General features: G+C 47.3%; 1 protein-coding gene across 2 annotated transcripts in view; it reads right to left on the reverse strand.

Annotated features, from left to right (window-relative positions):
* Positions 1-15,210, reverse strand: part of GBA2 (glucosylceramidase beta 2) — a 210,243-nt gene that overhangs the window by 85,592 nt on the left and 109,441 nt on the right. For both annotated transcript variants that reach the window (XM_063453518.1, XM_063453519.1), the window contains exons 8-11: positions 14,383-14,536; positions 12,377-12,502; positions 7,814-7,989; positions 2,007-2,111 (exon numbers count right to left, since the gene is read on the reverse strand). In XM_063453518.1, the coding sequence (XP_063309588.1) occupies positions 2,007-2,111; positions 7,814-7,989; positions 12,377-12,502; positions 14,383-14,536 (561 nt within the window). The remainder of the gene's footprint in view (positions 1-2,006; positions 2,112-7,813; positions 7,990-12,376; positions 12,503-14,382; positions 14,537-15,210) is intronic.

Raw genomic sequence — 15,210 nt, forward strand, 5'->3', positions numbered from 1 at the left:
AAGCCGTATTGCACCCTACAGTCCGTAATGAACGCTGCTGCTAGATTGATTTTCCTCTCTAGTCATTTCTCTCACATCTCACCCCTCTGCCAGTCCTTACATTGGCTTCCTGTATGCTATAGGAGTCAATTCAAGGTACTAACTCACACCTATAAAGCACTGAACAACTCTAGCCCCTCTTATATCTCCTCACAGATCCATAGGTATGTCCCTATCTCTCCGCTCTGCCCGTGACCACCTCCTGTCCGTTGTCCGCACCCGTACGGCCAACTCGCGCTTGCAGGACTTCTCGCAGGCGGCTCCCTTCCTATGGAATAGCCTGCCTACCGCCATCAGACTCTCCCCTAGTCTTGCATCTTTTAAGAAGTGCCTTAAAACCCATCTCTTTAGGAAAGCTTATGGCCTCCAAGACTAACCCTTACCTCACATACCTGTCTCTTGCCCTCTCCTAAAGGGCAGCCCACCTTATTTGACTGCAAATTCCTGTCCTAATGTGTTGTACACCCCACCTCCTATAGAATGTAAGCTCGATTGAGCAGGGTCCTCTTCAACCTTTTGTTCCTGTAAGTTTATTTGTAATTGTCCTATTTATAGTTAAATCCCCTCTCATAATATTGTAAAGCGCTACGGAATCTGTTGGCGCTATATAAATGGTAATAATAATAATAATAGCTATGCCATGGAGCCCATTCGTGTAGTTAAAGACTTCGGCTCCATGGCAATTGAACTGTGTGAATAGGATCTGAGCGCTATTCGGTAGTTTTGTGCGCTCAGATCCCAGCTATCAGGGGATATGTGACATGTCTGTGTTTTATGTATAAAATGTGACTTTGTGTATTTTATAGTATTTTAATGCTTTGTGCTCACCATGTGCATAATGGAGTCTTGTCTCTGTCCTGGGAGATAATTGAATTACTTCTCAATTATCTCCAGGATAGAAGACTCTGAAACTGGTCTGGGCCAGATAGCCATGTGCCAGCCAGGGCCCAAAATATATTTTACTAACTTCTGAACCCCTGGTCTGATTCATGCCATTTTTTGATATGTTGTTAAGCATGCGTGGGATAGGCATAAGGCTATCCTAACTATAAGATAAGGCCAGGGACTAATGAAAGTATTTAGAAAATTGCGCAGTCTAGATGGGCCGAATGGTTCTTATCTGCCGTCATATTCTATGTTTCTATATCAGACGCCTGCTCCGCAACCCGAGAGACCCGGCCTGGACGATAGGCCTACTGTCATCCTCCATTCAAGCATTCTTCCCCGGTCCCCTGCACTATCTGGCTCATCAACACTTGAAAGCTCGCAACCTCAGGTCTTCGACCTCGTACGACATGGTCGTGTGGCTCTCGGACGAAGCTCATCTGGAACTTCTTTGGTGGCTTCGACATTTGGAGGCCTGGAACGGCAAGGAGATTTTCGGATCTCAACCGGACTTTGTCCTGGAATCAGACGACAGCTGTTTGGTGGGCTGTCCTTCATTTCAGCTATCTGGAACTGACTCGCTGCTCGCTGCTTTACCACATGGACAACATCTTGGCGGATGGCTACATAAACCGCTTGGGAGGTTACCATTCCAAACTACTGTTGGACCTCACAAAGGATCTCTGTCAATATTGTCTGGACAGAAACTTGTCTCTCGTGGCCGAATACCTCCCAGGACAGTCCCTCACCTCTCCTGCTAAGTTCCAAAACAATCCCTCTCCTCTCCCTGCTCCATTCCAAAATAATCCCTGCCCTCTCCCTTCTCCGTTCCAAAATAATCCCTCACCTCTCCCTGCTTTGTTCTAAAACAATCCCTCATCTCTTCCTGTTCCCCTGTTACCAATTAATCTAGATCACCCTGTACCACAGTAATTCATTCTCCCTCCCTCTCCCTGCACTATTGTGATCCATTCGATCACCCTGCACCACTATCACATTCAACCATCATAAAACAGGATATGCAGCAAGAACCATTATTCTACACACATTACACTGACCCCAGAATGTGATTTGTGACTCACCCATGTCATACTGGAGACTGATCTGCAGCTGATGCCAGAGCATGACAAGTGCAAATGAAGCGTAGAAATGCACGTCATACGTGTTGTACATTCGATACTCCTGACCTGCAAAGAGGCAAGAGAGTCAGACGGGGTGAAATAAAGAAAATAGCAGCTCAGCCATTTAGTAATCAGCAAAGTGGGCTCTGTGATACTTTGGAACATATTGATTGAATTGTGATTACTGTAACAGCATACAATAAGGAGAGGATCAGGGCCTTTCCTCCAATGAATCATTAAAAACAGTCTGTATATATTGAACTAACACTCAATGAAGCCAGCATTCCCAGCCTTTCTGGAGTGAAGCACACATCAATGAGAGAGTCATGTCCAAGAGACATCTACTTTTTACCATTGTAGCGGAGCTGCAATATTAAATTCCACGATCTCCGCTGGTACAGTAGGTAATCCACAGTCAAGCGCTGAAAAGTAAGACAATATCCCAAATCCCCCAGTAACCAGACGAAACACAGTTCTGGGAGTCAACTGAGGTCTTTATTCACAGCTCCAGTATTTATGCAAGTCCCCATGCAAGGGGTTTCCTTACTGACATAGCAGGGGTAATACAGTAGGGGACTACATGGGGGACTTAACATTCTGAGCATTTCTCTGACAAGAGGGATACTCCCACTAGAATATACCGTTATATACCGTTAAGTGGATTATCCCTCTGTGCAGCAGAACCGGCGTTTTACATTTAAATCCATAACTTTAACAATATTCACGTTATTTAGACGAACGGACGTTCGGAAGATAGCTGGGGTCTGAACGCCGCACGAAATATACTTTGCCATTGAGTTCGACTAAAAGTACCGACCACAATAGGGAAAGACCAGAGCTCCCGAACGGCCTGGAAGTCCAGCGGTGTTCGCGCCGTCGAGTAGCCGTTTTCAGTTCCACGTGCTCGACGACCAAACACCGCTGGTGAGACAAAGGATCCAAGATGGCCGACCGCCGCGTGGTCATTAGTCGAACAACGACCACCTAGGAAAGTCTTTAATTACCGATTGCAACAATGTTAATGAGCGCCACACGTCCCTCTATGTGTGGGCTATTAGGGAGTAGCTCATTCGGTTCACGAACAGCCAGTAAAGTCGCTGTTCGTGAAACAAAATACATGAATGCTAGCGGCTTTCGGCTGCTAGCATACGAATTCTATGCACATAACAATATAAACCAAGGTTACACATATATTACAGCGATTATTACAGACAACCTTTTGATACAGATAGTCCAGTATCCTACAAGTGGCTACGTTTGCCACAACCATCATCAGTCGTTTAGAAATGTGTAATTTGCTTGAAACCGTATTAGTGCTGTTTCTATTTATGCCAGATTCTAATACTTTGAATTAAAGCGGCACTGTCATGCCGAACTTACCTTTCCTCAATCTCTTCCTCTTCTCCCCCTCTCTCGGGATCTGTTATTCATTTCTTCCTGTCTTCTTTAGTTTTCTTTAAAATCATAAGACAAAGTAGGGACTCTTTGTCTTATGGAGGATTCCTCCGCTTGACCAGCTCAGACCAGCGGAGGAGCAAAGTGTGCTTCATTTCCGCTGGTCAGAGCAATTTTCCCATGATCCCTAGCTTTCCTCCCTGTTCCCACAACTTCCTGTCAGTATTGCCGAACGTCCTGTCACTTAGACAGAACGCCGCCAAAACTGCCAAATTGCATCCTAACAGAATGAGAAGAGTTTCTCCATTGGTGTTAGGATGCAATTCGGTACTTTGATCGTATAGGAATTTCATTCTAATGAATGAAACTCCGATCCTATTAATTGCCGCGGCTGCATCTTGCAGCCGCTTAGTAGATAACTCCCTAATTCCCACGGTATCAGGGAGCTATCTACTAAAAGGCTGAAAGACCTAAATTGGTCTTTCAGCTACATTTACTAACACTAAGTAAAAATGACTTGGTATTCGTAAATAATATGCCCCTACTCGCTATACCGTGAGTAGGGGCATGTCTAGTAAGCATTGAGCAGCCTGTGGCTGCTCACTGTAAAAAAAAAAAAAAAAAAAAAAATATTGCCCCCCACCCCTACGACGGGTGGGGGCCCTAAAATAAAATAAGGGAGGGAGACCTATTGTCCCCCCCCCCGGCCCCCACCCCTGAGCGGCGGGTGGGGGCCATAATTGTAATAAAGGGGGGGGGGGGACCTACTGTCCTCCCCCCCCGGCCCCCACCCCTGGGCGGCGGGTGGGGGCCATAATGGTAATAAAGGGGGGGACCTACTGTCCTCCCCCCCGGCCCCCACCCCTGGGCGGCGGGTGGGGGCCATAATAGTAGTAGGGGGGGGCCTACTGTCCTCCCCCGACGGCCCCCACCCCTGGGCGGCGGGTGGGGGCCATAATGGTAATAAGGGGGGGGGGACCTACTGTCCTCCCCCCCCAGCCCCCACCACTGGGCGGCGGGTGGGGGACATCATAGTAATAAGGGGGGGGACCTACTGTCCTCCCCCCCCCCCCCCCCCGGGCCGGCGGGTGGGGGCCATAACGATAATGGGGGGGGGGGGGGGGGGGACCTACTGTCCTCCCCCCGCCTCCACCCCTGGGTGGCAGGTGGGGGCACTAAGTAAATTCCCCCCCCCATCAAGGTGACTAGGGGTCCCCAAGCCATAATAGTAATAAGGGGGGGGACGGGGGACCTACTGTCCTTCCCCCCCCCCCGGCCCCCACCCCTGGGCGGCGGGTGGGGGCCATAACGATAATGGGGGGGGGGACCTACTGTCCTTCCCCCGCCCCCACCCCTGGGCGGCAGGTGGGGGCACTAAGTAAATTCCCCCCCCATCAAGGTGACTAGGGGTCCCCAAGCCCCTAGTCACCCACCCCCCACCCAAATAAAAATGCCCCTACCTACCCCCCTCACCCTAAAAAATAGTGAGGGGGGAATAAAATTGCTAACCTGTAAAGTAAAATTAAACTTACCATTCGACGTCTTCTTTTTTCTAAAATCTTCATTTTTCAGCCCCAAAAAAGGCCAAATAAAAAACCATCATACCCAAAGAACTTTCCCACGCTTGTAAAATGACACAGAGCACTGTGATTGGATGGCTTGAAATACATCCAATGACAGTGCTCTGTGTCATTTTACAAGCGTGGGAAAATTCCAAAGAACTTTCCCACGCTTGTAAAATGATAAAGAGCACTCTGATTGGCTTAAACCCACCAATCAGAGTGTTCTTAGCCTAATTGCAGGGCGGGGCAAGGCTTTATAAACCTTCCCCCGCCCTGCGGAGCTCAGTCTGCGCGGAGCCCTCCATGGGTGATGATGGATTATTTTTTTTGCGCTCTGGTTTTTTCTTTTTCGTCAGGTTTTTTTTTTGCGCTCTGGTTTTTTATTTTCTTTTTAGTTCGACGGGTATGATGGTTTTTTATTTGGCCTTTTTTGGGGCTGAAAAATGAAGATTTTAGAAAAAAGAAGACGTCGAATGGTAAGTTTAATTTTACTTTACAGGTTAGCAATTTTATTCCCCCCCTCACTATTTTTTAGGGTGAGGGGGGTAGGTAGGGGCATTTTTATTTGGGTGGGGGGTGGGTGACTAGGGGCTTGGGGACCCCTAGTCACCTTGATGGGGGGGGGGGAATTTACTTAGTGCCCCCACCCGCCGCCCAGGGGTGGGGGCGGGAGGAGGACAGTAGGTCCCCCCCCCATTATCGTTATGGCCCCCACCCGCCGCCCAGGGGTGGGGGCCGGTGGAGGGGAGGACAGTAGGTCCCCCCCCCCCTTATTACTATTATGGCCCCCACCCGCCGCCCAGGGGTGGGGGCCGGGGGGAAGGACGGTAGGTCCCGCCGCCCAGGGGTGGGGGATGGGGGGGAGGACGGTAGGTCCCCCCCCTTATTACCATTATGGCCCCCACCCGCCGCCCAGGGGTGGGGGCCGGGGCGGAGGACAGTAGGTCCCCCTATTACCATTATGGCCCCCACCCGCCGCCCAGTGGTGGGGGCCGGGGGAGTCCCCCTATTACCATTATGGCCCCCACCCGCCGCCCAGGGGTGGGGGCCGGGGGGGGGGGGGGCAGTAGGTCCCCCCCCTTATTACTATGATGGCCCCCACCCGCCGCCCAGGGGTGGGGGCCTGGGGGGGAGGACAGTCAGTCCCCCCCCCTTATTACCTTTTTTTTTTTTTTTTACATAACAATTTTACATTGTTATGATTGAGTCCCCATAGCAACCTTAACCTCCATTGCTATGGGGACTCAATCATAACAATTAAGAGCAACCAACATCCTGAACGCCGCGTTTCAGCGTGCGTTCCAGCCGGCCGAAAAACCGGAAGTGACGTCACCCGCGAAACCGGAAGTGACGCGACGCCGGTACGAAATTGAATCCAGGTGAACGGGACAGATAGGACTTATAAAAGAAGACCCAACAGAACATGAAGACAAGCACTGGAGGAAGGCTGTTAGCCGAAACGCGTCTGCTTCAATCTTCTGCATATTTATATTTGTTATTTTATATGTATTTTTGACAATCTGGGCTGCTAAAAGATAGGGGTAAGTGGAACTCCAATTTTGCTATATATACTATTGTCTGCTTTGGGTTCCACCCCCATAGTGCCCATTAGTGCCTATACTTTTTTATAAAAAAAAAAATTTTTATACAATAAATATATTTTGCATCCAAATTCTGGAGTCGCATCTATCTGGATCACCTGGATCGTTAGCCAGTATTGGCACCCCTGAGCCTATTTTACAGAGCCTGGCACGGCTCTGGAGAATGTGAGTGAGAGTCACACACTTATCTATTACACATTTTTTATTATACAGTTTGCCCTATGTCGTTGTTTTTTATTTTTTTTCTATTTTAGTTTATACCCAAGTCCAGTTCTACGCTGTTTGCATTACAGTCCAGTCCCATATTGGTCCTATATTGGTAATATTACAAATTTCTGCTGTGATCACATTGGGGAGGTGTATATACTGGTATATGTTTCTTTTTGTATTATGTAAATTTGGTGCATTGGGGAAGCACTAGGGTACCGGTTACACCATTCATTGTATATTTTCACTATATACAGAACTGTCAAAATTTCAGTGAAGCGCCTACGCACTATCTTCTGTTTGTTATTTTTGGATATGTTGGTCACCCAGACCAGGGCAATCAGGGAATGTAACGTTTGTGGGGGTTGTGTGTGTTTAAGGTATTTTTGGTGTTTTATAATAATGTGTGTTTTTTGTGTCTGGAGATAATTGAGTTAATACAGCAATTATCTCTCAGGTAGAGGGAAGCGATTGTATGGGAGTGTCATGTATTGTGACACTGTTGTCATTAGTCTGTGACTCTGTAGTACAGTCTTCCATCAGGTCCAGATGGGAGAGCCCCTTGCATGGGGATTGTCATAAAAGGCCGAGTGTGGTCCCATTAAAGTCAGTTCACTTCACCCTCAACACGCAGCCTCGTCTCGTGAGTGTAGGGACCAGCTATACAGCTATAATCACTAGCTCTTGTAAGAGCTACACAGCTATACCTGCTATACTCTCTGGATTAGGAGAGGCCCAGCAAGACCCCAGCCGAGCGGCAGCGGCTAAGGTGCTTATGGTGTCCGGTGCTTATAGTACTCCAGGCTACTAGGAAGCAGCAGTTGGCAGAGGCACCCAGTCGAAGTGCCTTGCTGTGCATGAGTTTGTGACGACTTAGAATAAATGTATTAGACATTATGAAGGATAGAGATATTCTGCTTTTTTAAAGAACTAAAATACAATTCTAAACTAACTGCATTTTATCAATGTTGGCACACTGGACACAGAGAGATGTTAAATATACCTTCCAGATACGCAAAGCGTCCATACTCCCGCAGGATGGCCTTCATGCCCGGTAAACATTTCTCCCCAATATTCATCAGCTTATCATCATCGGGAACCTCCACCCAGACCGTACCTCCGTCCGCCACAAAGTAAAGCTCATTAAACAGCGCTGACTTGTACCATGATGGCAGATCTCTGTGAGATATGGGGAAAGGATGAGGTTAATCCAGAGAGGGGCTGTTAGTCCTAAAGGCTGGTGAGGGTATCACAGAAAAAGAGATAACAATGTCAGGACAACCAACATTTTACATCTACATCCCAGCATAACAGTCTTCCAAACTCCCTCAACATTATTTATAAATATAAAAACTTTCCATAAACTGCCCCATTCCTGATTTAACTCACATCCCGTAAACTGCCCCATTCCTGATTTAACTCACATCCCATAAACTGCCCCATTCCTGATTTAACTCACATCCCGTAAACTGCCCCATTCCTGATCTAACTTACATTCCGTAAACTGCCTCATTCCTGATCTAACTCACATCCCGTAAACTGCCTCATTCCTGATCTAACTCACATCCCGTAAACTGCCCCATTCCTGATCTAACTTACATCCCGTAAACTGCCCCATTCCTGATCTAACTCACATCCCGTAAACTGCCTCATTCCTGATCTAACTTACATCCCGTAAACTGCCCCATTCCTGATCTAACTCACATCCCGTAAACTGCCTCATTCCTGATCTAACTTACATCCCGTAAACTGCCTCATTCCTGATCTAACTTACATCCCGTAAACTGCCCCATTCCTGATCTAACTTACATCCCGTAAACTGCCTCATTCCTGATCTAACTCACATCCCGTAAACTGCCCCATTCCTGATCTAACTTACATCCCGTAAACTGCCTCATTCCTGATCTAACTTACATCCCGTAAACTGCCTCATTCCTGATCTAACTTACATCCCGTAAACTGCCTCATTCCTGATCTAACTCACATCCCGTAAACTGCCTCATTCCTGATCTAACTCACATCCCGTAAACTGCCCCATTCCTGATCTAACTCACATCCCGTAAACTGCCCCATTCCTGATCTAACTTACATCCCGTAAACTGCCTCATTCCTGATCTAACTTACATCCCGTAAACTGCCTCATTCCTGATCTAACTCACATCCCGTAAACTGCCCCATTCCTGATCTAACTTACATCCCGTAAACTGCCCCATTCCTGATCTAACTCACATCCCGTAAACTGCCTCATTCCTGATCTAACTTACATCCCGTAAACTGCCTCATTCCTGATCTAACTCACATCCCGTAAACTGCCCCATTCCTGATCTAACTTACATCCCGTAAACTGCCTCATTCGTGATCTAACTTACATCCCGTAAACTGCCTCATTCCTGATCTAACTTACATCCCGTAAACTGCCTCATTCCTGATCTAACTCACATCCCGTAAACTGCCTCATTCCTGATCTAACTCACATCCCGTAAACTGCCCCATTCCTGATCTAACTCACATCCCGTAAACTGCCCCATTCCTGATCTAACTTACATCCCGTAAACTGCCTCATTCCTGATCTAACTTACATCCCGTAAACTGCCTCATTCCTGATCTAACTTACATCCCGTAAACTGCCTCATTCCTGATCTAACTCACATCCCGTAAACTGCCCCATTCCTGATCTAACTTACATCCCGTAAACTGCCCCATTCCTGATCTAACTTACATCCCGTAAACTGCCTCATTCCTGATTTAACTCACATCCCGTAAACTGCCTCATTCCTGATCTAACTTACATCCCGTAAACTGCCTCATTCCTGATCTAACTCACATCCCGTAAACTGCCTCATTCCTGATCTAACTTACATCCCGTAAACTGCCTCATTCCTGATCTAACTTACATCCCGTAAACTGCCCCATTCCTGATCTAACTCACATCCCGTAAACTGCCTCATTCCTGATCTAACTCACATCCCGTAAACTGCCCCATTCTTGATCTAACTCACATCCCGTAAACTGCCCCATTCCTGATCTAACTTACATCCCGTAAACTGCCTCATTCCTGATCCAACTCACATTCCGTAAACTGCCTCATTCCTGATCTAACTCACATCCCGTAAACTGCCTCATTCCTGATCTAACTTACATCCCGTAAACTGCCCCATTCCTGATCTAACTCACATCCCGTAAACTGCCTCATTCCTGATCTAACTTACATCCCGTAAACTGCCTCATTCCTGATCTAACTTACATCCCGTTAACTGCCTCATTCCTGATCTAACTCACATCCCGTAAACTGCCTCATTCCTGATCTAACTCACATCCCGTAAACTGCCTCATTCCTGATCTAACTCACATCCCGTAAACTGCCTCATTCCTGATCTAACTCACATCCCGTAAACTGCCTCATTTCTGATCTAACTCACATCCCGTAAACTGCCCCATTCCTGATCTAACTTACATCCCGTAAACTGCCTCATTTCTGATCTAACTCACATCCCGTAAACTGCCCCATTCTTGATCTAACTCACATCCCGTAAACTGCCCCATTCCTGATCTAACTTACATCCCGTAAACTGCCTCATTCCTGATCTAACTCACATCCCGTAAACTGCCTCATTCCTGATCTAACTCACATCCCGTAACTGCCTCATTCCTGATCTAACTCACATCCCGTAAACTGCCTCATTCCTGATCTAACTCACATCCCGTAAACTGCCCCATTCCTGATCTAACTTACATCCCGTAAACTGCCTCATTCCTGATCTAACTCACATCCCGTAAACTGCCTCATTCCTGATCTAACTCACATCCCGTAAACTGCCCCATTCCTGATCTAACTCACATCCCGTAAACTGCCCCATTCCTGATCTAACTTACATCCCGTAAACTGCCTCATTCCTGATCTAACTCACATCCCGTAAACTGCCTCATTCCTGATCTAACTCACATCCCGTAACTGCCTCATTCCTGATCTAACTCACATCCCGTAACTGCCTCATTCCTGATCTAACTCACATCCCGTAAACTGCCCCATTCCTGATCTAACTTACATCCCGTAAACTTCCCCATTCTTGATCTAAGTCACATCCTGTAAACTGCCCCATTCCTGATCTAACTCACATCCGGTAAACTGCCCCATTCCTAATCTAACTCACATCCGGTAAACTGCCCCATTCTTGATCTAACTCACATCCCGTAAACTGCCCCATTCCTGATCTAACTTACATCCCGTAAACTGCCTCATTCCTGATCTAACTCACATCCCGTAAACTGCCTCATTCCTGATCTAACTCACATCCCGTAAACTGCCTCATTCCTGATCTAACTTACATCCCGTAAACTGCCCCATTCCTGATCTAACTCACATCCCGTAAACTGCCTCATTCCTGATCTAACTTACATCCCGTAAACTGCCTCATTCCTGATCTAACTCACATCCCGTAAACTGCCTCATTCCTGATCTAACTTACATCCCGTAAACTGCCTCATTCCTGATCTAACTTACATCCCGTAAACTGCCTCATTCCTGATCTAACTCACATCCCGTAAACTGCCTCATTCCTGATCTAACTCACATCCCGTAAACTGCCTCATTCCTGATCTAACTCACATCCCGTAAACTGCCTCATTTCTGATCTAACTCACATCCCGTAAACTGCCCCATTCTTGATCTAACTCACATCCCGTAAACTGCCCCATTCCTGATCTAACTTACATCCCGTAAACTGCCTCATTCCTGATCTAACTCACATCCCGTAAACTGCCTCATTCCTGATCTAACTCACATCCCGTAACTGCCTCATTCCTGATCTAACTCACATCCCGTAAACTGCCTCATTCCTGATCTAACTCACATCCCGTAAACTGCCCCATTCCTGATCTAACTTACATCCCGTAAACTGCCTCATTCCTGATCTAACTCACATCCCGTAACTGCCTCATTCCTGATCTAACTCACATCCCGTAACTGCCTCATTCCTGATCTAACTCACATCCCGTAAACTGCCCCATTCCTGATCTAACTTACATCCCGTAAACTTCCCCATTCTTGATCTAAGTCACATCCTGTAAACTGCCCCATTCCTGATCTAACTCACATCCGGTAAACTGCCCCATTCCTAATCTAACTCACATCCGGTAAACTGCCCCATTCCTGATCTAACTCACATCCCGTAAACTGCCCCATTCCAGATCTAACCCACATCCCATAAACTGTCCCATTCCTGATCTAACCCACATCCCATAAACTGTCCCATTCCTGATCTAACCCACATCCCATAAACTGTCCCATTCCTGATCTAACTCACATCCCAACTATAAAGGATATCAGAGTGGCAAAGTGTGGAAATTCCATCTGACATACTCTTTAATACAGTATCTCCTCCAGCAGGTATAAACACAAAGGATCTGTTTATTCTGTGCTATTTGATCCTTGATATATTTTCATGAAGTCTAGCACATTTAGGAAATGAATACTGGGATTAAATGAAACTAATTCTGGGATCCTCATAATCCTCTGGATATTAAAAGAACATGACAGAAAATATAAATTCCCCCCCAGGATACTAACTCATCCTGTAGGATTGGCTCTTGCCATTTTTGGATTTGTTCCTCCCAATCACGGTAATGAGTCAGGCCATAGTGACACAAAGCTGCAGCCGCGTCACCCTCACTGCCAAAGAAACGAGTGTAGCGTCTGAAAAGAAACAGAATAACAAAGAAAACTATTACCCTTAAACTGCTGCAATGATACTGGAGGTTGGTTCTATTTTTGTTATTATTATTATTTTATTATTTATACAGCACCATCAGATTCCGCAGCGCTTTACAATGGGTGGACGAACAGACATGTAGTTGTAACCAGACAAGTTGGACACACAGTAACAGAGGGATTGAGGGCCCTGCTCAGTGAGTTTACATGTTAGAGGGAGTGGGGTATAGTGACACAGTAACAGAGGGATTGAGGGCCCTGCTCAGTGAGTTTACATGTTAGAGGGAGTGGGGTATAGTGACACAGTAACAGAGGGATTGAGGGCCCTGCTCAATGAGCTTACATGTTAGAGGGAGTGGGTATAGTGACAGTAACAGAGGGATTGAGGGCCTGCTCAGTGAGTTTACATGTTAGAAGGAGTGGGTATAGTGACAGTAACAGAGGGATTGAGGACCTGCTCAGTGAGTTTACATGTTAGAGGGAGTGGGTATAGTGACAGTAACAGAGGGATTGAGGGCCCTGCTCAGTGAGTTTACATGTTAGAGGGAGTGGGGTATAGTGACACAGTAACAGAGGGATTGAGGGCCCTGCTCAGTGAGTTTACATGTTAGAGGGAGTGGGGTATAGTGACACAGTAACAGAGGGATTGAGGGCCCTGCTCAGTGAGTTTACATGTTAGAGGGAGTGGGGTATAGTGACACAGTAACAGAGGGATTGAGGGCCTGCTCAGTGAGTTTACATGTTAGAGGGAGTGGGGTATAGTGACACAGTAACAGAGGGATTGAGGGCCCTGCTCAGTGAGTTTACATGTTAGAGGGAGTGGGGTATAGTGACACAGTAACAGAGGGATTGAGGGCCCTGCTCACAGTGTGGCACAGTGCAAGGTGTGACCCCGCAGTGTAACACAGTGTAAGGTGTGACCCCGCAGTGTAACACAGTGTAAGGTGTGACCCCGCAGTGTAACACAGTGTAAGGTGTGACCTCGCAGTGTGGCACAGTGTAAGGTGTGACCCTTGCAGTGTAGCACAGTGTAAGGTGTGACCCCGCAGTGTAACACAGTGTAAGGTGTGACCTCGCAGTGTGGCACAGTGTAAGGTGTGACCCCGCAGTGTGGCACAGTGCAAGGTGTGACCTTGCAGTGTAGCACAGTGTAAGGTGTGACCTCGCAGTGTGGCTTACTGTAAGGTGTGACCCCGTAGTGTAAGGTGTGACCCCACAGTGTAACACAATGTAAGGTGTGACCCCGCAGTGTAACACAGTGTAAGGTGTGACCCCGCAGTGTAACACAGTGTAAGGTGTGACCTCGCAGTGTGGCACAGTGCAAGGTGTGACCTTGCAGTGTAGCACAGTGTAAGGTGTGACCTCGCAGTGTGACTTACTGTAAGGTGTGACCCCGTAGTGTAAGGTGTGACGCCACAGTGTAACACAATGTAAGGTGTGACCCCGCAGTGTAACACAGTGTAATGTGTGACCCCGCAGTGTAACAGTGTAAGGTGTGACCCCGCAGTGTAACAGTGTAAGGTGTGACCCCGCAGTGTAACACAGTGTAAGGTGTGACCCCGCAGTGTAACAATGTAAGGTGTGACCCCGCAGTGTAACACAATGTAAGGTGTGACCCCGCAGTGTAACACAGTGTAAGGTGTGACCCCGCAGTGTAACAGTGTAAGGTGTGACCCCGCAGTGTAACAGTGTAAGGTGTGACCTCGCAGTGTAACACAATGTAAGGTGTGACCCCGCAGTGTAATACAGTGTAAGGTGTGACCCCGCAGTGTAACACAGTGTAAGGTGTGACCCCGCAGTGTGGCAGAGTGTGGCACCAGCTGTCAGTGTTCCCCTAGGGAATCTTGTTCCTTTCACCCAAATACCTGCTGTACTCCTTCTCTCCAGACCCAAACCGTATCCTAGGCATGTCCCAGCTTAGACAGAACTCCAGGGTAGCCTGTCCTGCAGGGGGCACTGTGCAGCCTGCTGCCACTGCAGCCGCCGTCTTCTTTCCTTTCACAGAGGGGGTGCTGGGACCTTTTGGGGTAAACATTTTGACATTAGCAGTTCATTTAGTTTGTATTGTTTTTATATGCAACAGTTTTCTGTTTTTCTGTACAATAGTTAAGCAACCTAGGAAAGTAATAAACTGCAGAGCTATTGAAGCAAAAGAGGCAGCAAGATGCCTAGGGGTCAGAAGCAAGTTACAGATATCAGGGTCTCAGTCTTACTTCTGTAGCGATGCGATTTCTTCCCAGTATCACAAGCCCGGTTTTGTAACAGGGAGTCGACAACCCTAAATAGCTGTGCTTGGTGCCGATCAATGCCAAATACTACACGATAAAAGGCCATTTTGGCCTGGCACAGCGTTCTCTTGTGGTACCGGCTAAGTATTTATGGTTCCCCAGACCAAAGTGTGCATTTCTTTTTTACTTTATGTGTTAAAGGAACACTACAGGGTCAAGAACACAAACATGTATTCATGACCATGTAATGTTAAAAACACCCCCGGCCCCCTAAATATAGAAAAATCTTACCTTTTTTTCAATCTGCTGTTGCTGGCTCTGCCCCGATCTGCCTGCTTGGCTGACATCATCAGAAGTGTTGTTCGGAGCCAATCACAATGCTTTCCTATAGGATTGGCTGAGACTGACAAGGAGGCAAATCAAGGGCAGAGCCAGCACAAGCCAAACACAGCCCTGGTCAATCAG

Source organism: Pelobates fuscus, chromosome 5 (assembly GCF_036172605.1).
Source record: "Pelobates fuscus isolate aPelFus1 chromosome 5, aPelFus1.pri, whole genome shotgun sequence".
In the NCBI taxonomy this organism is placed as follows: domain Eukaryota; kingdom Metazoa; phylum Chordata; class Amphibia; order Anura; family Pelobatidae; genus Pelobates; species Pelobates fuscus.